Here is a 24,698-nt window from a genome sequence, read left to right as displayed (position 1 = left end):
CCGATGTGGGACTCGATCCCAGGACGCCGGGATCATGACCTGAGCCGAAGGCAGCTGCTTAACCAACTGAGCCACCCAGGCGTCCCTAGATTATAGCTTCTTAAAAGCCAAATCCTTCATGATTTCTCCACGGAAATCTATGACCAAGGCTTTAACAAAGATAATGTTCAATAAAACTTATGTCCCCCTCTGACTCCTCTTTTACTTTTTTAAGATTTTATTTATTTACTTGAGAGAGAGAGAGAGAAAGAGCATGAGAGGAGAGAGGGTCAGAGAGAGAAGCAGATTCCTGGCGGAGGAGGGAGCCCAATGCAGGACTAGATCCCAGGACTCCAGGATCATGACCTGAGCTGAAGGCAGTCGCTTAACCAACTGAGCCACCACAGCACCCTCCTCTTTTACAGCTTCATAGTTAATCAGCTTGATCATTTCTGCCACTGAAATGTCTCTTCAGTGTTTAGTCCCTCTACTATGGCTTAGGACCTTATTGCTACAATGTCAAGTAATTTGACCTCTGGTTTAACCTATCCCTCCAAGTAAGTCTTCTTGAATACCATTTTCAAATGATTTGCATAATATTCCTTAACCTTGCTCAAAAATGTTTTATGGCTACATATTTAGAACAATCAGTGTTATGTCCATATTCTACAGTGACCTAGTTGGGGTCGGGGGGGGGGGGGTCTTTATTTCATGGAGCTCAGGGAAAATTATAGGGAGCTGAGTACAAGGGTTATTTTCATTCTTATTCCAATTCTAGCACAGTTTAGTGAATTTGTGAATGTAATTCCATTTGAATACATGATTTATAGTTAAAAACAATGACTTACAGAATAAAAATCAGTTTGGCTCAAGGTTTAAGAACCCACAAATAATCCCTATATACCTGCCATCTCTTCCTAATGTGTCCCCATAAGAACTGTCTCCTCAATACAAACTAATTTACTTCCCGAGATATCCCTTGTATTTTCCAACTCTCTAATTTTGCTCAATCCTTTTCTTTACATGGAACATACTCCCCACTCCTCTCTTTATAAAATCCTATATTCCCTTATAAACACAGCTTTGCCCCCCAACAAAAAATCTCTGAATTCTAAAAACATTTCCTATTAGAACCATAAGTAATTCATCAATTTTTTTTTTTTTTTTTTGCCTTGTAACATAGCTTCTCTTATAATCTTTAGTTTGTGAGACACCTGGGTGGCTCAGTCAGTCGAGCATCTAACTCTCGGTTCCAGCTTGGGTCATGGGATCCAACCAGAGGCGAGCCCTGCATCAGGCTCAGCGGGGGAGTCTGCTTAAGATTTTCTTCTCCTCCCTTTCAAATACATTAATTAATAAATATTTAAAAATAATTACAATAATAATCTTAAATTTCCAAGTGTATCTTTGATAACTGAGAAATTGATAGGTTTCTATCTTATTTGTAAGAAACTTCAAAAGCAAAGACTTCTTTGCACTTGCCACAAAACTAAAAACACTGCTTTTAACACATTAAGTATTCAATAATTAATTAATTAAATTAATTAATTTAATTAATTAATTAAATTAATTAATTTCTGTCCCAGAAAGGTAGTGAATTAAAGATCATCTGATTAAATGGAACAGCAAGAATAAACTAAAAATAACAGGTCAGTTCTAGAAATAGGCTAGTTATTTCTGAAAGAGAAAAATCAAATTTAAGTCTAATCATCAGTGCACATTTCAAGGGGTCCTCTACATAAAAATAAAAACAGTATTAAATTCTGCCTACTATTCATATTTGACAGTTTTTAGAAATCAAGGATGTTCACCTAATAACTCATAAATCTCAAAGGCGATCAAAAGAAATCTGTGCTGAAATGTTTTCTTAGCAACAGTGAAAGACAGTCATAATAATAAAAGGATATCAGCTTTAGCAAAGTCTCTTATCCCACACTGAGGTAATCCTGGTGTGTTCTGCATGTAGAAATCCAAGTAAAACCAATGGGCAAGCTCAATTTGAAAACACACTCGGATAGCATTGTCTCTTTCCTCGCTGGGAATATGCAAAATAAATCGGCTGTCAAAAACAAAAAACATATTAAAATTACATTTACAGACTGTAATGATTTTAACCTACTTAACTGCTTCACCCCTGACCCACCAACATAAAAAAGGGACCAAGAACAGTGCTGATCAAGGAAGCAAAATTTGGGGGAAATTATTATAGTAAGAGAGTCTGGAAGGCAGCTATGCTCACCACTATGGCACCAATGCTGCACAAGGTAGAGGAGTCTGGAAAAAAAAAGTTTATCACAGGTATCTCACTCATAATAGAATTTTTTTAAGAGACCTCCTAAGAATATACACAAATATTTTCATTCATTCAAACAGGAAAGATGTTAGGTGCTTAATCTCCACATTTAAAGTATTATAAAGAGACATTAAAGAAATCAACTCTGTTCATTAATAGAACAGATAACCTCATCTGCAGAATCTGAGTTTAAAATAAAGTATACTCACTTTTTAAAATCCCAAATTGTCTTTTCCAAGTACATTTGAAGGGAGCTGGAAATATTCTATATATATAGTATATATACTACATACATATGTAAAATACACTTTATTATTTGTATGTGATGAAGATAATGAAGCCCTCTTAGTGCCAACAAGTCAGAATTTAAAAAACTAAGTGAACTTAGGGATTTACAGCACTCATTAAGCAATCACCAACTGCTTCTTCCACTACATCGCCTTGTTTGGTAATGACCTCGGGAGAGAAGACTGAACTACATTTAAAAAAAAAAAAAAAATCCATTGGTTTTTGAGTTATTTAAAAAAATTAAAACTTAGTATCACCTAGCTTGATCACTCACACTATTCACTAGCAAATATTCTTGGCAGGTTTCTGAGTTTCAAATCGACCTCAAAACCATGTTTTTAAATTATAAAAATAATGTAACATTCCACAGAGGAATGAATATGTAAATGTTAAGACAAATGTAGGTAAAATAATCTACATTTCAATACAGAAAAACTTTGAGGAAAGGGGAACTTAAAGAGCATATATACTAAGAAGAAAATGTGTAACATGCAACTCTGATAGCATTAGCTAATACAAAAATCAAAACTCTTCTACATGGCATTTGAGAGCCAGTCCTTGCTCACCTGCATAACCTCTTACTCTGTAAGTTCTTTATACCCAGCGATACCAAATTCTTGGAAATGTCCTAAACTATCACCCACATACTATATTTACTTCCTTTTCCTTGTACATCTAGCAAACTCCTGATTTGTCCTTCATGACTTACTAACACTACTCTCTTATGTAGACACACCAGGCTCCTCTGAACAAATTTACATACCCTCAGACTCCCACTCCTTTACAATTATATCGCTTTTACTATTATTGTCCACAAACTCCTCCGAATTAGTTCCCTGAGATAATGTACTCTATTCTTGTATATTTTTATTCCCATAGTCTAGTAAATTGTTTAACAATACTTTGAAAGTGATAGTTATAATATAATGTTTAAATGCTTACATAGGTTCCTATTCTGGTTAGATGAAACACACACAATCCACTCTGTCCCTCCAATAAAATGCAGCTATTAAAACCTTAACAAAATGCACAGAGCAGCTATTGGAGGACTACAAAAAGTAAATAGTAGTAGGAAGGCTGGGGAAGACAGTATTCCAAGTGAATTTACCATTTTTCCACCTTCCAGTATCGCCTGGGTGGACTGGGGTTTGGAGGTGAGCACCAGCACGAACAGAGACAGCCCTAGAAGCCTTCTAATTCTGCCTCAGGGATGGAGAGAGGAGTCTAAGTAGATCTCTTAACACTTGAAGATAGGAAAATTCTTCCTTTCTTTTCTCCTTTCTCCCATGCCCCAGCCCCCAAGCAATGCCATCGTGGTTAGAGGTGGCTCCAAGAGTGGCTTTAACAGAGACCCACAGAGGCTAAAACTCTAAGGAACAGGAAACTTCCTCTTGAATCCTAAGAACTGTGTGGTTCCAAGAGAGTAGGGCCAATCTCCACAGCTTTTATTCTTCTAACATCCAGATGCTCAGTCTCAGATATAAGCAGAAACACATGAAGTGTGAACACCAGAGTGGCTCTCTGGCTACAGAACCCAAAAGGACAGACCCAAAGAGCCAATATGTAGCAAGGAGAGAGCAAAAGAGAAGCAGCTCAGGAAAATGGTCCTGGGAAATTGTTTATGAACAAGGCTCAAGCCCAAACTACACAAGCTTGGATTAGACAACAAACAGCATACCACCAACTTTGTGAACTGAACTCTGACACAGACCACTGCTAAGTCTCAGAATAGCCACTGGAAGGTAAAACAGAACAAACAGCAATGCAAAAATCTAAACTTTTATCTGATTTTATCTTACTTAACACATCTCTAAAACAAACTCTGGTTTTTATTTTCTAAATTTGGGGCATTATTTCCATTATGGAATTAACTCTATCCCCACTCCCATTCTACAACCCCTTCTGATCTTTCCACCCACTCAACAAAATTCTATCAGTTTTGGTTAGGCTGTCAACTTCAGCACTACTAACATTCTGAAGCAGGCAAATCTACGCTGGAAGGAGCTTTCCTGTGCACTGGATGATGGTCAGCAGCAACCCTAGCCTCTACCCATTAGAATGTCAACAGCCCTCCCCACCCAAGGTGAAACAACCAAAAAGATCTCCTAATATTACCAAATGTTCCCTGAGGGGAGCAAAAATCACACCTACTGATAACCAGAGTTAGATCAGCACTTAGTCTTTCCATTACTATGACTGTAAAAGTAATTCACAACCAAGCCACATAGTAAGCTAGGCTTACTTTTCCTTTCCTGCACAATCCTTCGTTCTTACCATAATTAATGTCTTATCACTGCATTTGCTTTGTGTTCTCTATTACACCTGTCATTAATTCAATCTTCCAATAGTTTCCTAAATTTTTTTCCTCAGATGTTAATTCAAACACATAGTTTCATCTTGAAGAATATCTTTGAGAATTCTTATCTGTTCCAGTCTGAGCTGGTTGTCATCTATGACTGTCTACAACAATCATACACATCTGTCATCCTACGTTGTCCTTTCACTGGCATCCCATGGCTCCCTATGCCTCTATCTCATTAGATTTCCTGTTTCTTGTACCCTGTCTTTCTCCTCAATCTTCTTTCCTCTTTTCATTGAAGTATATTCTCCCAAATCTTCTGGTTAAAGATGCAAGGGAGATAAATACTGAGACACTGTGTATCTCAAAATACCTTTATCTTCATATTTGACAACTAGCCTAGTTACAGAATTATAGGTTGAAAATAATTTCCTTCATAGTTTTGAAGACAATGCTGTCTCTTGCCAGCCTCCAATTTTGATATTGACTGAAACCATTCAGATTCCTTTGTCTGGCATATTTTTTTTTTTTTGGCCTGGAAGATTCCAAGTTCTTCCTTCTGTCCCCAGTGTTCTGAAATTTTCCAGTTGTCTATTATTTATCTACCGCACTAGCCATTCAGTGGACCTTGCCTATTTAGAAACTCACATCCTTCAGTGCCATGGACTGATCCTCCTAATTCTTTACTCTCCTCTGGTATTTCCTACCTCTGATTCCTTCCCACACCCCTCACCTTCTGAGAAACATTCTCTACTTTATTTTGCAAACCATCTATTGAGATTTTTGGTTTTGCACTCATATTTTTAATTTTCAAATGCTATTTTTAACTGTTTAAATTATGCTTTTATAGGCTATCCTGTTTTTCCATGATCACAAAACCCTACCTAAGGAGATCGCTATTTTTTTTTAACGTTTACCTGCCTAAGTCGATTCTTCCCAATTGTCTTTTTTTTTCTTTTAGTTTTAAGCTCTAGTTTTCATCTTAAGAGACCTATTCAGATTTTCACATTTAAGTGACAGACCACAAAGCTATTTAGAAAGGTTGTCAAACTATGAGGCACCATTTAAAGTGAGTGATCAGGCTGAGCCATTTAACTGAGGAACCACCGATGTCAGTATCTTTAGGTCTATCCTCATGTGTTAGATCACCTAAAGATTCTTCCAATCTTGGACCTGGAGGGTAAAGGCCGAGCTCTGTCATGTTCTACTAGCTGAGCAGGGGAAGAAGGCTGAGGATTTTCAGTACGTTTACAAGCTATATAAATTCACTTCTGCCATTTTTCAATATTCTCTTATTCTAGAGTAGATTAATACTATTATACTAGTCTCTCATTTGGGTCTATTAAGTCTGCTAAGTCACATACAACATTCCCTTTTAGTCACCAAATTTTGTTGCTCATCATTTCACCCATTATTCCTTTCCTTGTGACTTTATATATTTAAAATTTTTTAAAACTTTATTCTTTTATTGGAATCAATGTTTGCATACAACCTACATTATCTTTAACCAAAAAGTTTCATTTCAAGTTAAGTTTCTAGACACCAACCACAACCTAAAAGGTGGTAGGAAAGTACACAGGACAAAGAAATCCAATCTCATTCCCATCCCAATCCAGAAAAGCCCCAAGTGAAGAACGGTAAGCTGGAAATGGGAATAAGAAATAGGACTTTTAAAAAAGGAGAAACATGCCAGGACACCCCCTGTGCAAAGTACCGCAGGAATCCCTGGCCTATACCCACCTTTGCTCCAACCACGCTGCCAAGGAACCCACTGCAGAGAACACCCTGGGACACCCCGACACACACACTGTGCCCAGCCTCATCTCCAGGCATCTAGGCCAGGGCACCTTTGCATGGGCCATCCCAGACCAGCCAACCTTGTTACTGTTTCAATTTCACGAACCCTGCCAGGATACCTCTGTTCAGAGAACCTCAAACCACCCCACCCACTGCCTATTTCAGCTTCAGGGATCCTGCCAGAGTGCCTATGCATAAAGAACCCCAGACTCCCTCTGCTTCCAGTCACTTCAGTTTCAGCTGTCCTGACAGGGCACACTCTATACAAAGAGTTCTGGGACCACCCTGGCCCATGCCCAATTCAGCTGTAGACATCCCACCAGGCCAGTCCCAGCAGAGTGCCCCAGAACCCCAAGCCCACACCAGCCAAAGCCCCCGCCAGTAAAAGTCACTGGGCACACACAGTATACGAAGGGGACAACCATACACAAGACCATGCCCCTCAATTTTAAAAGAGCTGTTCTGCCCAATTCCTAGAAAACACACACAGGAACTCAAGCAAAATGAGGAGACAGGAATGTGCTCCAAACAGACAAAATCTCAGAGGAAGAGCTAAATGTAACAGAGATAACCAATCTACCTGACAAAGACTTTGAAGAAATAGTCGTGCTCACCAGACTGGAGAGAAGAGTGGAGGAACTCAGTAAAAACTTCAACAAAGAGATAGAAAATATGGGGGAAAAAATACAATTGAAGAGTAACTGAAATGAAAAGTACAGTACAGGGAATCAACAGTAGATTAGAAGATGCAAAAGCAACATTCTTGAAAACGTACTAATGGAAAGCACCCCAACTCAACAGTTTAAAAAAAAAAAAAAGAGGATAGGTCATGGGATCTCTCAGGTAACATCAAGTGAACAAAATTTGCATTATAGGAGTCCCAAAAGGAGGAGAGAGATGAACCTAAGGAGTTCCACACCATGACACATAACAACTAAAATGTCAAAGATTAAAAATAAAAGAATTTTAAAAGCATTAAGAGCAGAACACTTATTGTACAAAGAAAACCCCAGAAGGCTATCAGTTAATTTTTCAGCAAAAACTTTGCAGGCCAGAAACAAGTGGCATGACATACTCAAAATGCTGAAAGGAAAAAAATACACAACAAAGAATAATCTCTCTGGCAAATTATCATTCAGAATTGAAGAAGAGATAAAGAGTTATTGACACAAAAATGAAAGGAGTTCATCACCACTAAACCAGCCTTAAAGAACATTAGAGGCTTAAGTGGAAAAGAAAAAGCCATAACTAGAAGAAAATTATGAAAGGAAAAAATTTCATGAGTAAAAGCAAACATACATAAGGGTAGCAGAGCAAGTACTTACAAAGCTAGTATGAAGGTTGAAAGACAAAAGTAGTCAAGTCAATTATAGATCTAAAAAATGAGGAATTCACAAAACAAAAAGACAAAATATGACAACATATATATATAACATGGAGTAGTAAAAATGAAATTCTTTCCGAATTTATTCAAACTTAGGTAACCATCTCCTTCTCTGATTTCATCTTGTTTTGTTTTTCCCTCCCTTCCCATATGATCATGTTTTGTTTCTTAAATTCCACATGTGAGTGAGATCATATGATAATTGTCTTTCTCTGATTTACTTATTTCACTTAGCATGATACCCTCTAGTTTCATCCATGTCATTGCAAATGGCAAGATTTCATTTTTTGATGGCTGAATAGTATCCCATCAACAATTACTTTAAATGTAAATGGTCTAAATGCTCCAAATGAAGGACACAGACTGACAGAATAGACAAAAAACAAGTCCCAGCAATACACTGCTTACAAAAGGCTCACTTCAGACCTAAAGACACACTGAAAATAATGGAATCGAAAAAGATTTTCTATGCAGATGGAAACGGGGGGGGGGGGGGGGAGGACCAGAGAAGGAATTCTTACATTAGGTAAAACAGACCTCAAAACAAATACTGTATCAAGAGACAAAGGGGCATTACCTAATGATAAAAAATATCAATACAAAGATGATAGAATAATTGTAAATATCTATGTATCAGACATAGAGGGAGAAACCGACAGTAAAACAAAAGCAGGGAACCTGAACACCCCACTTATATCAACTGATAGATCATCTAGGCAAAAAAAAGTCAGTAAGGAAGTAGTGTCTTTGAATGACACTTCAGACTGAATGGACTTAATAGATATATACAAAACATTCCATCCTATCACAACAGAATAAACATGGAACGCTCCCAGGATGGATCACACATTAGGCTACAAAACAAGTCTCAACAAATTTAAGACTGAAATCATATCATGCATCTTTTCTGACCACAACAGTGTAAAACTGTATCTCAACTATAAGAAAAAAGGGCACCCTCATAACCTTCGTTAGAAGGGTTAGAAGGGCAACCTCTGTTAGAAGGGCATCAGACGTTGCTTAAACGTCTGATGTCAGCTTAGGTCATGATCTCAGGATCCTGGGATCCAGCTCTCCTGTCAGCTCTCCCTCTCCCTCTACCCTTCCCCCCAGCTCCTGCCCGTACTTGCTCAAGCTCACTCTTTCAAATAAATAAAATATTTTTTAAAAGTTTAAAAATAAAAAGGAAAAAAAAGCTAGAATCAACACAAACACGTGGAGACTAAACAACATGCTACTAAACAACCAATGGGTCAGAGAAGAAATTAAAGAGGGAACTGAAAAATACATGGAGACCAATGACAATGAAAACACAATAGTCAAGTCTTTGGGATGTAGCAAACACAGTTGGTAAGAGGGAAATTTATAGCAATACAGCCTGCCTCATGAAACAAGAAGAATCTCAAACAATCTAACATTACACCTAAAGGAACTAAAAAAAGAACAAGCCCAAAATTAGCAGAATAAAGGAAATTAAAAAGATCAGAGCAGAAATAAATGATACTAAAAAAAAAAAAATCAATGAAACCAAGTATAAAGACAAACAAAATTGATAAACCTTTACACAGACTCAAAAAGAGAAAAGACCCAAATAAATAAAATCAGAAAAAAATGAGAAGAACTGACAGCACAGAAATACAAATGACTATTAAAAGGCTACTATAAAAAAGGTGTATGCCAACAAATTGGACAGTCTGGAAGAAAATGGATAAATTCCTAGAAATATACAATATTCCAAAACTGAATCAGGAAGAAATAGAAAATCTAAGTAGACGGATTCCTAGTAACCACATTGAATCAGTAATCAAAAAACTTCCAGGGGTGCCTGGGTAGCTCAGTGGGTTAGACCTCGGCCTTTAGCTCAGGTCATGATCTCAGGGCCTAGGATCAAGCCCCCCTCCCATCGGGCTCTCTCTGCTCAGCAGGGGATTTGCCCCCCCTCCACCTTTGCCTGCCTCTCTGTCTACTTGTTCTTTTTCTGTCAAATAAACAAATGAATAAATAAATAAATCTTCCACCAAAAAAAGTCCAGGACCAGACTGATTCACAAGTCAATTCCACCAAACATTTAAGGAGTTAACACCTATTCTCCTCAAACCATTCCAAAAAATATAACGAGAAGAAAAGCTTCCAAATATACTCCACCAGGCCAACATTATCCTGATACCAAAACCACACAAAGACACTACCAAAAAAGAATTCCACCGTCCTGGGATGGAGTCCTATAACGTGCTCCTTGCTCAGCAGGGAGCCTGCCTCTCACTCTGCCTGAGGCTCCCCCTGCTTGTGTGGGCTCTTTCTGACAAATGCATAAATAAAACTGAAAGAAAGAAGGAAGGAAGGAAGGATGGATGGAAGGAATGAAAGAAAGGAAGGCCACCAAGCTATAATCATGAAAACAGTATGGGGTACTAACACAAAAATAGACACAGATCAACGGAACAGAGAACCCAGAAATAAACCCACGTTTATTTATATGGTCAATCTACAACAAATATATATGGGGAAAAGACAGTCTCTTCAATAAATGGTGCTAGAAAAACTGAAGATTTACAAGCAAAAGAATGAAACTGAACCACTTTGTAACACCACACACAAAAATAAACTCAACATAAAATCTAAATGTAACATGAAAGCTTAAAACTCCTAGAAAAAAAACACAGGCACTAATTTTTTTAAAGATTTTATTTATTCATTAGATACCAAGAGATAGAGCACACACAAGCAGGAGATGCTACAGAAGAGGGAGGGAGAACCAGGCTCCTCCCTGCTCAGTGGGATCTCCTGGGATTCACCACCCAGCTGAAGGCAGAGGCTCAACGGACTGAGCCACCCAGGCACCTCAGCAGTAATTTCTTTGACATCAAACTTAGCAACATTTTACTGGGTTTGTCTCTTCAGGCAAGAAAACAGAAGCAAAAAATAAGCCACTGGGACTACACCAAAATAAAAAGCTTCTGCACAGCAAAAGAAACCATCAACAAACAAAACAACCTACTGAATGTAAGAAGATGTTTGCAAATGATATATCCAGTAAAGGGTTATTATCCAAAAGAACCTATGCAACATCAAAAAACAAATAATCTGATTAAAAATGGAAGAGGACCTGAATAGACATTTTTTTACAGATGGCAAAAAGACACATGAAAAGATGCTCAACATCACTCACCATCAGAGGAATGCAAATCAAACCGTAATGAAACATCATCTCATACCTGTCAGAATGGCCAAAATCAAAAGGACATGAAATAACAAGTGCTGGCAAGGATACAGAGAAAAAGAAAACTTCGTGCATTGTTGGTGGGAATTTAAATTGGTACAGCCACTGTGGAAAACAGTAGAAAGATTTCTCAAAAAATTAAAAACAGAAATACCGTATAATCCAGTAATTCCACAACTGGGTATTTAACCAAAGAAAACAAAAACACCAATTCAAGAAGATATACACACCCTATGTTTACTGCAGCATTATTTACGATAGTCAAGCTATAGAAACAACCCAAGGGTCCATCAACAGATGAATGGATAAAGATATATATCTGCATATATACATACACATATATAATGGAACATCACTCAGCTTTAAAAAAAGAATGATCTAGCCATTTGTGAAAACATGGAGGGACCTAGACAGTGAAACAAGTGAAGCTAAATGAAACAAGTCCGAAAAATACCATGACTTCATTTATGTCTGGAACCAAACAAAACAAATGAACACAGAGAAACAGACCCATAAATACAGAAAACAAAAAGATAGTTGCCAGAGGGAAAGAGATTAGGGGGATGGGCAAAATGGGTGAAAGGAAGTGGAAGATACATACTTCCAGTTTGGAATGAGTAAATCACAGAAATGAGAGGTATGGTACAGGAAATATAGTCAACGGTATATTAATAGCATTTGTATGGTGACAGATGGTAGCTACACTTGTGGTAAGCACAGCATCACAGAGTACTCAAATCACTTCTGTTGTACACCTGAAACTAACGTTAACATTTTGTCACCTGTACTTCAATTCTTAAAAAGGGAGAGGAAAGGGCAAGGTCTACTTATGTAACAGAAAACGGTCTATGTGAAAGAGTGTCCTCTTTCACTCCTTTGAATCAGGACTTTCTCCTCCAAGAGTGGAGGAAGGGGAACAACATTTGAGGCTCTCTTCTAACTTTAGCTGATCGGTTTGGGTGTTGGCATCACCCAAAGCAAAACTGGTTTTCAAGGATTCCCAATGTAAGAGCTAACATCCTATCTACTCACAAAAAAGAGAAGCCTTTCAATAAACAAGCCCCTTATACCCTCATCTTAAATATTGAACAGCAACAAAAAAATCATCCAACATAAAGGAAAATCTGGGGCATGATGAAGAAAAAAATTACATTGAAAGAACTGGCCCTGAAGAAAACTGTTGAGGTTGTTTCCTAGAACCCTGGTACTCAAAAAAGTCTGAACCCTGAACCACCTGGGAACATTAAGTGGGGGAAGAGAAACAGGCATTTTAGTCGTATAAGGACTCAGAAGTTTACTTTCTTTTTTTTTTTTTAAGATTTTATTTATTTATTTGTCATAGAGAGAGAAGCGAGAGCAAGCACAGGCAGACAGAGTGGCAGGCAGAGGCAGAGGGAGAAGCAGGCTCCCCGCCAAGCAAGGAGCCCGATACGGGACTCGATCCCAGGACGCTGGGATCATGACCCGAGCCGAAGGCAGCCGCTTAACCAACTGAGCCACCCAGGCGTCCCAGAAGTTTACTTTCTAATGACCCTCTCAAAGAAATTTCTTTAGGATGTACACCAGGAAAACAAGAATGAAAACAAAGAAAGCATGAAACATGAGATTTAAAGAGATAATAGACCCAACCAGGGAGAGCCATGAAAGAGAATTCTAGTAGGCCAGATGTTTGGCAAGACTAGGGAACAACCAGTCCAGACTGGGCGACAAGAAGGCACTCTCCAGGGAAAAAAGAATTCCGTAGCATAGATAGTATTAAGACTGAGGACAAAATAAAGGAACAGACAGACAGGGCTGGAGAAGAGGAAGCTATTTTGAATGTGTTGGGCTTAAAGAGAGATAAATGCACAGGAGAATCATAATCCAAACATAAAGGGAAAAGTCAAAACTAGAACAATACAATCAAAAAGAGGAAAAAAAAAAAAAAAGACTTCAAGAATTAGCCAGAAAGAAGGGCCCCTGCCTGGCTCAGTTGCTACAGTGTCCAACTCCTGATCTGGGTGTTTTAAGTTCAAACCCTGTGATGGGTATAGAGATCACTTAAAAATAAAATGTTTGGGCGCCTGGGTGGCTCAGTGGGTTAAGCCGCTGCCTTCGGCTCAGGTCATGATCTCAGGGTCCTGGGATGGAGTCCCGCATCGGGCTCTCTGCTCAGCAGGGAGCCTGCTTCCTTCTCTCTCTCTCTCTGCCTGCCTCTCAGTGTACTTGTGATTTCTCTCTGTCAAATAAATAAATAAAATCTTTAAAAAAATAAAAAAAATAAAATGTTTAAAAAAAAAAGAAAGAAAGAATAGCCAGAGAGAATGAAGGAACAATGAAGAACACTTAAGCTTCTTTTTCTAAAAGAAAAAAAAACTATAAAAGGCAGCATCATTTTGACCAATTAGGAGACTATAAGAAAAAAGAATTCATTTTGGCATTCTCTTCCAAGATCCTTACAAAAGGAATCCTAACTATGGCTAGAGGGAAAAGAAACAAAATCCTAACCATTGTAAACTTGCATGTACTGTGAAAAAATTTGTACAAAGTTATACTGTATAAAAATGCTATTATTTCTTGCTCAAGCTTTCGCAGTCAACCAACAGTAAAAAGTGTAACAGCCCTCATTAAGGTTAAAAAATGGAATGTAATTATCATCAATATTTAAGAAACTGAGGGAATGTGTAAGAAGGAAATGGAAGAAAAGATGGGGAACTGACTGTCTCACCTTATCAAATACAGACTCAAAATACTGTTCATAAAGCAGAAAGGTAACTGATATAACAATTTAAAATAGTGATACAACTATTGGAAGCAGGACAAAGGCATCAGTAGGCTTTTGATAAACTAAACCCTCACCTAATATCAACCTAGGTTAACTAAATTCTCAATCTAACATCTGAAGTTGATAAAACAAGAAGCTAGTCCAAGCATATGTTAAAATACTAAATTATCTACCGGAAGAATTCAACACAAACCAGATAAAAGTCTGGAAAGCAGAACTGAGATAAAAAGGGGTAGGACAGGAGACTGTTGCTTTTCTAACTTCACCCATACTCTTCGAGTTTTTTTGTTTTTTTAACCTTACACATGAATACATCTTTTTAAAACTAAAAGCTGACTTCTTGGGGAGCCTGGGTGGCCAGCCTGGTTAAGCATCTGCCTTTGGCTCAAGTCAGGATTTCAGGGTCCTGGCCTGGAGCCCTGCATCCGCACTGGGCTTGGGCTCCCTGCTCAGCAGGAACCTCTTCCACTGCCTGCCAATCCCCCTGCTTCTGCAAGCTCACGCTTATTTATCTGTCAAATAAATAAATAAAATCTTTAAAAAAAGAAAAACTGACTTCTTTAAAACATTTTATAAGAAAAAGGAGAGCTCCTGGGTGGCTCACTCTGCTAAGTGACAACGGACTCTTTTTTAAAGATTTTATTAATTTATTTGACAGAGGAAGAGAGTGAGAGAGCACAAGCAGTGGGGGAGAAATAAAGGGAGAGGGGGAAAAGCAGGCTCAGCAGGGAGCCAGACTGGGGCCTCCATCCCAAGACCCTGGGATCATGACCCAAGCTAAAGGCAGATGCTTAACCATCTGAGCCACCCAGGCAAGAGACCCTTGATTTCAACTCAGGTCACGATCTCAACATCGTTAGATGAACCCCTGCCATCAGGCTGGTTGTGGAGATTGCTTAAAATTCTCTGGCACCTGGGTGCCTCAGTTGGTTAAGCCTCTTTCGGCTGGGGTCATGATTTTAGGGTCCTGGGATGAAACCCATCATCAGGCTCCCTACTCACCCGAAGGCCTGCTTCTCCCTCTCCCTCTGCTGCTCTCCCTGTTAAATATGTAAATAAAATATTAAAAAAAAAAAAAAAGATTCTATCTCCCTCTCCCTCACCCATGCCCCTCAGCGCTGTAAGCATGCACTCGCTCTCAAAAAAAAAAGAAAGAAATTTTAATAAATGAAAATTACACTTTGATGCTTTCATTCTATAAGTGTTTTTTATCTGTTTTAAAGATTTAAAAGTGTGTGCAGGTGATGAAGTCCCAGGACCTAAGTCAGGTTTGGTGGGGTGAGGTTCGGAGCTGACGACTAAAGAAAGAATTCTTAAGACATCTTTGGTGCAAAATGGTGGTTTATTAAAGCACGGGTACAGGACCCGTGGGCAGGAAGAGCTGCTGCCCCGGGTTGTGAGGAGTGGCTGGTTATATACACAGGAGTTGGGTAGGTGAGACAAAGGGGTGTTCAGAAGGGCTATTGGGGCAAAGAATACTATCAGGATATTGAGGGTCTGGTTACTATCAAGTAAAAACAATTGGGAGTCTCCAAGTGGAATGTTACATTCCTGCTATCAAGCATCCTTGTTAATGAGATTTAGGTTTAGAAGAAATTTAACTTTATTTACTTTTCCTTCTACCTCCGCCTCCTTCTTTTTTTATGGAGGGGAGGGGGACATTAGGGCTTGAGGAACTGAGTTCTGTGTCTTTGGAAATTGGGCTATTGATAAGGTACTTCTTTGTTGTAATCTCAAGGACATTTGCAAACCAAAGGAGACTCCTGTCTGGCAGGATTGTGATCTCAGCAAGTTAACTATTTATCATTTTATGGCAGTCAGGGGTGCCTGAGGAATGCTACACATATGGAGGGGAGCGGATGAGGGGGGGGGTGCAAGGCGCCAGCTTTTGCTCTGTCCTAAGCCAGCCTCCTGCTCCCTCATCACAGGGATGCCTGGCTGACTAAGCTGGAGGAGCACTCAACTAAATCTCGGGGTCATGAGTTCAAGCCCCACATCGAGTGTAAGATTACTTAAAAAAAAAAAAAAAAAGAAGTGTATAAACATAGTATATATGAAATAAAATACTTTTCTCCATAATTTGTTATAGGAAAAATTTCTCCACCTCACAAAATGTCATCTTTTCAATTTTCCTATAGATGGAACATTAATAGAACTACAATTAGTACATTAATGATGGAAAACTGAACACTAAAATGGCAACCTGAAGATGAGCAAGAATTATTTGATTAGCTTACACAATCACCAAAATAGCAGCAACATTAGTTGCCAGAACATACCAGGAGAGTGGCTTCACCATTTAATTCTTAAAGGGGTTTTTGAAAAACTCCAAGCATTTCTTTAAAAGTGAAACAAGCTGTAGTTTTCAATTTTTACTTTAAAAATGTGTTTTTCAAGTATTTAATAATCTAATTTAAATGGTACTGAAAAATTCTTTGACTTTTAATGTCAAAGTCATGGTGCAACAGAGGCAAGTATCACCATAAAATGGGGCAGACTGACTTTTTACATACAAGTTTACTAGAATGTTCACTAGAACATTTCAGACGACCGTCTTTCCTTCCTTTCTAATTTCATTGTACCCAGAAATAACTAGTGTTTTTCAGTTTGGTGTGTATACTCTCAGACATTCCTTGTGCATACACACACACACACACACACATATACACAAAACACTTAAAAACTGGTTTTAACAAAAGGCATCAAATGACTATGTATTATGTTCAATAGTATACTATATACATCATTTCAAGACACAAATATTTTCTTTCCATTTACTGTTTGCTAATTGCCTTAGGAAGGCCCAATGGCTGCACAGTGTCCCAGTAAATGAAATATTGCATATGAAACCATCTGCAAAATAACATTCCATGTCTTAGGTTATAAGCAGGCTATAAAGTCACTTCTTGAGAATGCAAGTCTTCTCCTCTAATTTTTCACATGAAAATCATTCTCAATTTTACATTTCTCCAAATGTATTACTATCTGATCAATGACTGAAGTAGACAGGATTAGCTGGAATATGTAATTTATCAGAAATCGAGAACACAAAACAAAAAACTTCTTACATATACTAATAATAAACAACAGAATCAGGGAATACATAAAAACAAGAGTCAAAACCAAACACATAAATCGAGAGGTACTTAAAAGAGCAGAAAAATTAAACCTTTTCCATGTAAGCTTTATTTTTATACAAATTAAACACAAATTCCTAGTAAATTTATTTCTAAAAAAACCCCCACAATTATAACAGCCTGAATTATTTACATTAAAATTCTTTAAATTAACCATCAAAAATATTATAAATATGAACTTTAAAATAGAAGGATTTTTAAAACTTGAAGTTTTAAGAAATAGTTAATTGGTTTATTAGTCAAGTAGACAGCCCTAATTTTTAAACATATAATCCTTATTTATGTAGCCAAAACACAGTAATTCCAAAAATGTTACTCTCAGCACCCCTGGGGCAAATAATACATTATATGTTAATTTTTAAGAAATGTTACTCTTGTTTCTTAAAGGAAAAAAAAAAATGCTACCCTATTCCAAAAGACTTATATAAAATCGCTTAAATAAAACCAAGAACCTGAAACACTAAACATGTTTAACATATTGTTTACAAAACACAACAATTTTGTGAGTAAACGGGCTCCACATTAAATCAATCACCTTCATAATAATTAACAGGACTTCTTTCAATGATGTAATCCTCTGTAAGTCAAAATAAACCCATACTAGTAGGAAGATTATTTTAGATGCCTGTAAAAAGTGTGAGATTACCCATCTTTTTATTAACCTATATCCCTACTAATCTATACATAATTACTGCCCACCTTTTAAAAAACACATACTCATCTTTACTTTTTTTTCTAACTATAAAATACACATCTTTTTTAAAAAGTCTTGAAAATATCAGTAAAAAAATAAAAATCGTCATCTCACTTCTTGTATATGTTCATCCAGTCATTCATCCACACAGATAAATATACATTAAATCTCTTTTCTTATGAAATTGGGATCATAGAAAATAAGTGCATTTTCTGTTTGTTTGAATCAATCATATTTCAAAAATTACAATCACAGCATCACCAAAGAAGTACAGCAACATTAATTCTTTTTAGTTCCAAAATCAGTCTTTTTCGTTATCTACACGTACTTTTTGCGAGGTTTAAAATGTTAGACTTGACTTTCTGTAACGTCTACCTGGCGCAGGAGAAAAAGCACAGACACTGTAGGAGAAAGGGCTTAGGTTTCAAATCTTGATTTTCTGAATTACAAGAAATGTGACCTTGTGTAAATTACAAACCGACCCTATCAGATGAAAATGAAAATAACTGCACCAAATAGGAGCTGTTTCAAGGATTAAATAATATGATATATGTGCAGGGAGCACCCAATACCTAGCACACAACAGTTAAATACCTCCACAAGTATTAGTTCTTTCCTTCCCATTAAAAAAATAAAAATAAAAAAGGCGTGAAGGCGACACCATTATTAAAAGTCAGACTTCTAAACATAAACACAGTAATTAATTGTACTTGAAAGGTGTTATTTTATCAGAGCCTTTTACTCATTTGTAATTTATTTCACAATCCAACTAGCCGGCCACAACACAGGGTATTACTGCACCAAAATTTTTATTTCGGAACAAGAAAATATTTCCCTTAAGTTCGGCTATCTGAAATCATCGCTAACAAGAGGGCAGAAAGCAAAAAACTTCTCTTCTAAAAGTATACCATGAGTTAAAGCCCTGCGGTTGAGAATTTCCTGTAAGGAAAATTAAACAATGGGGGGGGGAGAGCAACTCTCTATCCCCCACCCCCCTCCAATGACAAGTTTGGGAATATACAAGACAGTAATTCCTTATAGCAATTGAGAAAATGCCACGGACGCGGGAGAACGCACCGGCGAAAGGTTAAGTTTGAAAACGCTTCCCTGCTTAGATCCGGGGGCGTGGGACTACTAAGACTCAAAGCCCTGGGATCGGGGACAGAACTGAGGCCTGAGACCGAGGGAGGAGGGGGGAAACGGTCTAGAAAAGTCAGAGGCAGAAAAAAAAAAAAAAAAAAGGGGGGGGGGGGGGGGCGCCCGGAAAAAAAAAAAAAAAAAAAAAAACCGCTCCAGACCCTGGCTTTGGCGCAGCGGCATCACTTGAAGGAAAACAAGAGTTGGGGAACTAAGAAAATGAGGAAATTCCGGGGCCCCGCGAAGAAGGACGGAGAAGCCGCGAGAAACCCGGAGGCTGCGGCGGAGAGAGAGGGGTAGTATCGTCCGAGAGAGAAGGGTCGAGCGGGGAAAGCGAGCAGCAGCGGGACCGGAAAGGGAGGATAAGGATGGGGGCGGGGGGGAGACGCGGAGGCCTCCGTGGTCGGCCACTGTGAGAGAAAACGAGGAGGGGACGAAGGGGGCAGGGGCAGCGCCGCGGTACCTGCAGAGATCGTCCAGGACGCTGCCGGGAATCTCCACCCGTTTGGTCTCCATGATGAGGACCCACAGCAGGAGCAGTGCATCCCGGCTCCGCGCGGCCGGGGACCAAGGGTACGGCACGGAGACTCCGGCTCGCCGGATAGGGGCAGCGGCGGCTCCAGCGGCGGCTCCAGCGAAGGCCAGAGGGGGAAGGGGCGGGACCCACTCACTTCCGTCCCGCTCCCTCAGCCCCGGACCCCGAGGCTGGGCCAGAGCGCGGGGAGGAGCCCCGGTAGTCACGCCCCTACTCTGCTTGAAAGGTCCAATAGGAAGCTGGAGAATCGGGAGGCCGAGCACGCTAAGCCAATGAAATGTTTGTTTATTGGTCTGTCATCTCCAATCCGTCTTCAAGCGGCTCAGTTGCTCCTCAGAAAACCAACTTCCCGCCGCCTTTGATTGAACCCTAGTGTGTGTGGTCACGCGCATGCGCGCCACGCCTCCTTTGCACTACTAGGAAGTCCAGAGGACTCAGATTTTCCTAGTAGACCCGGAGACCAAGCTTGGAGGGTTTGGCGTGGTCTGAGCGTCTTCTCGGTAAGCGCGGAGGCGCTCGTACTTCTGCAGGGCAGATCCCCAGAGGCGGTCCTGCGCAAGCGTGCATTTACAGTTCCTGTCACCAAGTATCCTGCACAAACATTCATTGTCGACCCCATCCCCTCCACGCCAAAAGCTGTACCTTCTTTAACTACAAACACCTGCAGGGAGCTGCCTTTTTGCTTGCGACTTAACCTCTGCCTTTCCTCAGGCGACCCAGACAAAACTTGATCCCAATATCTGACACCTAGTGAGAAAACACTGATTGAACCCGAACTCAGGAATTTGCATTCTACCTCCTGCACACACCACTCCAACCTACTGGTCCTAGCTGATTCCTCATCTTAATGGAGCCCACTCCATTTAGGATCTTGCAGAAAAATCTAGATCCATCCGTCCTTTAACCGCCTTTTACAGCAGGTCCACAGGAACCTCCCCCCACACCCTCTCAGCCACAACTTCAGTTCATTATACCATTTAATCTCTCATCTTTTTCTTAATTTCTGTCCAAATGTCCTTTGTCTTTACATTAGGTGCTCATTATATTTTCTCCTCACTACAAGAACTGCCTAAGCAGGACCTCTACTTCCATTCTTGGCTTGTACAACTGTCCAAGTTTTATTTTCTTTTGTTCAGATATGAATAGGTTGCAGTCTTTTATCTTTTGATAGCTCCCCTATATCAGCTTCTGATGTATACTCAAGCCCAAACGTGATGTAAGAGCCCTTTTACCATCTATTTTACTCTCCTGTTTTCCATCTTTGTTTTGGGTTTTTGTTTTTTTTTTTTTTTTAGATTTTTAAAAAAAATTATTTGACAGAGAGAGAGAAATCACAGGTAGACAGAAGTAGGCAGAGAGGGAGAAGCAGGCTCTCTGAGGAGAAGAGAGCCTGATGTGGGGCTCGATTCTAGGACCCTGGGATCATGACCTGAGCCAAAGGCAGAGGCTTAACCCAATGAGCCACCCAGGCGTCCCTCCATCTGGGTTTTTTTGTTGTTGTTGTTCTGTTTTTGCACTTTATTGGAGAACACAAATATTTCTTCCAGCCATCTATACTGTTTTTACTCTTCTGGAGCTTTCTTTCATCTTTCAAATGTCTCTTCGTTACAGTGTCATAGCCTTGCTTCATAGATTTCTTATCCCTATGAAGATATTAACAAAACATTTTTAGGGGCACCTGGATGACCCAGTTGGCTAAGTAACTGACTCTTGATTTCGGCTTAGGTCATGATCTCAGGGTTGTGAAGTCGAGCCCTGCATGGGGCTCTGAGCTGGATATGGAGCCTGCTTAAGATTCTCTCTCTCTCCCTCTCTAAAAAAACACCCCAAAAAAACAAAAAACGAAACAAAAGGAAATCCACAAACACAATACATCTTCTTCCTGAATAGTCTCTTCTTCCTCTCAGCTGTGTTTTGCTATTAATTAGGTCTCCATCTAACATATTGGAAGTTTTCTGGTAGTCTTCAAGTATTCACTCACACTTAAGAGAACATCACTAGGGGCACCTGGGTGGTTCAGTCAGTAAGCATCTGCCTTCCACTTAGACCATGATCTCAGGATCCTGGAGTCAAGCCCTACATCTGGCTCCCTGCTCAGTGGGGAGCCTGCCTCTCCCTCTCCTTCTGCCCCCCCCCCACTCGTGTGTTCTCTCTCTCTCTCTCTCAAATAAATAATAAAAATAAAATCTTTTTTTAAGAGTACATAATTTAAAAACTGGAGTTAAGGCTATAAAAGCTGATTAGAAGCTTCCAGCATGAAGGTGGAACTTGTTTCTTGAGGGCTTCTCTGTAGGGCAACCTGGCTGGGCTGTTAGTTGGGAACACATGACATCAGTATCTGTCGGTCATTCTTTCCAGCTGGTCAAATTCGCTAAAGAGAAAATCCTTCCAGACCAAACTGGAAATGTTCTGGGAGTCGAATATGAGAGCACAGGCAGGAGTATTCTCTTTGCTTTATTCAATCCCCCTGGCACACTACGAGTCTTAGTTTGGGTTTCCTAAGAAGCAGGCCCTGAGATGAGGATTTGAGTGCAAGTAGTTTACATGGGAGGTGACCCAGGAAAGCATGGTAGAGCAAGGAAGAGAGTCAGAAAGGAACTTTTTTATCAAGGAAGTCAGCACTGTAGGTAACTGGAGCTGATCCCACTGGAGGATTCTGGAGACCCAGGTAAAACACGCATTGCAGTTATTCAACTGAAGGGGTGAGGAGATGGGGATTTATGTACTCACTTCCACCAGTTCTTGGTTCCATCATGTTCCTGGAGCCTACACACCCGTCTGCCCTATGAGCAGCAAGGCAGGCTCTGGTGGCTAGAAAAAGCCCTCAGGCAAAGAAATGCAGCCACTAGAGCAGTTAGAAGTCCAGGCAGCATGGTGTAATGGATCCGTAAGGGTGACAGTGAGCCCCTTTAATGGTTCTATTCTGCCGGATATGCATTCTCCCTGTCCTATCTGAACTTCTTTTCTCTGGCTGGTGGTAACTTAACAGCCATTTTTCTTAGTGGTCCACATGAAGCTCCACATTTAGAGTACTCTAAATGATGGCAGTGAAACAACAGTGGAAGGCCCAGTGGTGTTTATCCCTCAGGGGCCAATGGTATCAAAGGAAGGAAGCAGGCCGCTGCCACTTGCCAAAGGACTTGGAGGAAATCTTCCTGCTCCTTTATCTCTCCAAAGTTTCAGCTCAGGGATAAGTTCTACAACCCCTTTTCTAGCTCTAAGGAGCCTGCAAATCTCCAGACTTCCACACAGTGCTAAGCCAATGCCTCCACTGAGAATTCCACGGTTGTCTGGGGACTAGCAACTTCCAAGCTACTTTCCTGCCCATTCACCCATCCCACTCCTGCCTCCTCACACACACGTCTAGGAGCTGGACAGGTGCACAGTAGAGTAGTCCTTATGGAAGTCCCCTGAGCTGTGACTTCCAAAGAATTCAGGGCCTCATTCATGCTAATCTTCTCTGTATCGTTCCAATTTTAGTATATGTGCTGCCGAAGCGAGCACTCAGGGCCTCATTCAAACCCAACTGCCCACAGGCCCCAGCAGCCCGTGGCTTGAGAAAGGCAGATAAATTGGAAGTTTGAAATTAAGGGAATGGGAGATGCTGAGCTTCTTCAATTAAAATACAGATACAATTTTTAAATAACTGAATTGATCAAAACCTTTACCATTTTAAAATATGCCATCTCGGGGCACCTGGGTGGCTCAGTGGGTTAAAGCCTCTGCCATCGGCTCAGGTCATGATCCCAGGGTCCTGGGATCAAGCCCCCCATCAGGCTCTCTGCTCCATGGGGAGCCTGCTTCCCGCTCTCTCTCTGCCTGCTTCTCTGCCTACTTGTGATCTCTGTCTGTCAAATAAATAAATAAAATCTTTTTTAAAAAAATATGCCATTTCTTTTAGTCTTCTTAACTACGGGGGATAGGCAGATAGAGATTAATGAGACTTACTGAGATTAAATGATGAAATGACAGTATGAAATGAAGCCAGGACTAGAATTCAGTTCTGAGCTCACAGCAGGAATTCTGCTTAAGGGAGAACGACACCATAACAATTATTATTAATGTCTGTACAGCATGATATGATATAATATTTTTTCAAATACAATAATCCTTACAATAAAACAAGTTGTCATCACATTCTTAAAAAAACACTGAATATGCTTATTGGCCTTCTTTTAAATTGAGTGAGAGTAAATTAAGTCTGTTGGAAGCCTTTTCACATATCTTCAAAGTTCCTTTTTAAAATGTATTTTCTGGGGGCGCCTGGGTGGCTCAGTGGGTTGGGCCGCTGCCTTCGGCTCAGGCCATGATCTCAGGGTCCTGGGATCGAGTCCCGCATGGGGCTCTCTGCTCAGCAGGGAGCCTGCTTCCCTCTCTCTCTCTGCCTGCCTCTCCATCTACTTGTGATTTCTCTCTGTCAAATAAATAAATAAAATCTTTTAAAAAAATTTAAAAAAAAATAAAAAAATTTAAAAAAATGTATTTTCTAGCTTTTTTGAGGTGTGATTGACAAATAAAAATTGAACATATTTAAGGTCTTGTCCTAGTCATTCAGGCTCCTATGACAAAAAATAATGCCTTCGATTGGGTGTCTTATAAACAACAAACATTTATTTCTCACAATTCTGGAGGCTGAGAAGTTCAAGGTCATGGCACTAGCAGATTTAGTGTCTGGTGAGAATCCATCTCCTAGTTTGTAGACTGTGCCTTCTAGGTGTAAGCTTACATGGCAGAAGAGGTAAGCTAGCTCTCTGGGCTCTCTTTTACATGGGCACTGATCCCTTTCATAAGGGCTCTACCTTCACAACGTAAACATGAACCCCCCACCTCCTAAGACTAACACATTGGGCACTAGGATTTAAAAACATGAATTTGGGGGGACACACAAACATTCAGGCCGTAGCAGATATACAACATGCTGCTTTGATATGTATTGTGTAATGATTACCACAAACAAGCTAATTAATATATCCATCACCTCACATAGTTACCGTGTGCGTGTGTGTGTGTGTGTGTGTGTGTGTGTGTGTTTGGTAACAACACTTAGGATATCTGCTCTGTGCAAATTTCAAGTGTGGAGGGAGTTGGCACAAAGGGCAAATATGTGTTGTTGTGTAAATGACTTGAATCAAAAGATCTTTGTTAGTTGAAGGGTACACACTTTGTTGTGA

At 39.7% G+C, this 24,698-nt stretch overlaps 1 protein-coding gene and 1 pseudogene across 2 annotated transcripts in view; both read right to left on the bottom strand.

Annotated features, from left to right (window-relative positions):
* Window positions 1-19,719, bottom strand: part of DCP2 (decapping mRNA 2) — a 54,900-nt gene extending 35,181 nt beyond the window's left edge. For both annotated transcript variants that reach the window (XR_009407569.1, XM_059418380.1), the window contains exons 1-2: window positions 19,456-19,719; window positions 1,887-2,038 (exon numbers count right to left, since the gene is read on the bottom strand). Coding sequence is in view for 1 of the 2 variants with exons in the window: in XM_059418380.1 (XP_059274363.1) it covers window positions 1,887-2,038; window positions 19,456-19,508 (205 nt within the window). In the remaining variant the exon portion in view is untranslated. The remainder of the gene's footprint in view (window positions 1-1,886; window positions 2,039-19,455) is intronic.
* Window positions 19,720-22,973: 3,254 nt separating this feature from the next.
* Window positions 22,974-23,031, bottom strand: LOC132028999 (U6 spliceosomal RNA; annotated as a pseudogene).
* Window positions 23,032-24,698: the final 1,667 nt, after the last annotated feature.

This window comes from Mustela nigripes, chromosome 12 (genome assembly GCF_022355385.1).
Source record: "Mustela nigripes isolate SB6536 chromosome 12, MUSNIG.SB6536, whole genome shotgun sequence".
NCBI lineage: Eukaryota > Metazoa > Chordata > Mammalia > Carnivora > Mustelidae > Mustela > Mustela nigripes.
This window is presented reverse-complemented; position numbering and strand designations above follow the sequence as displayed.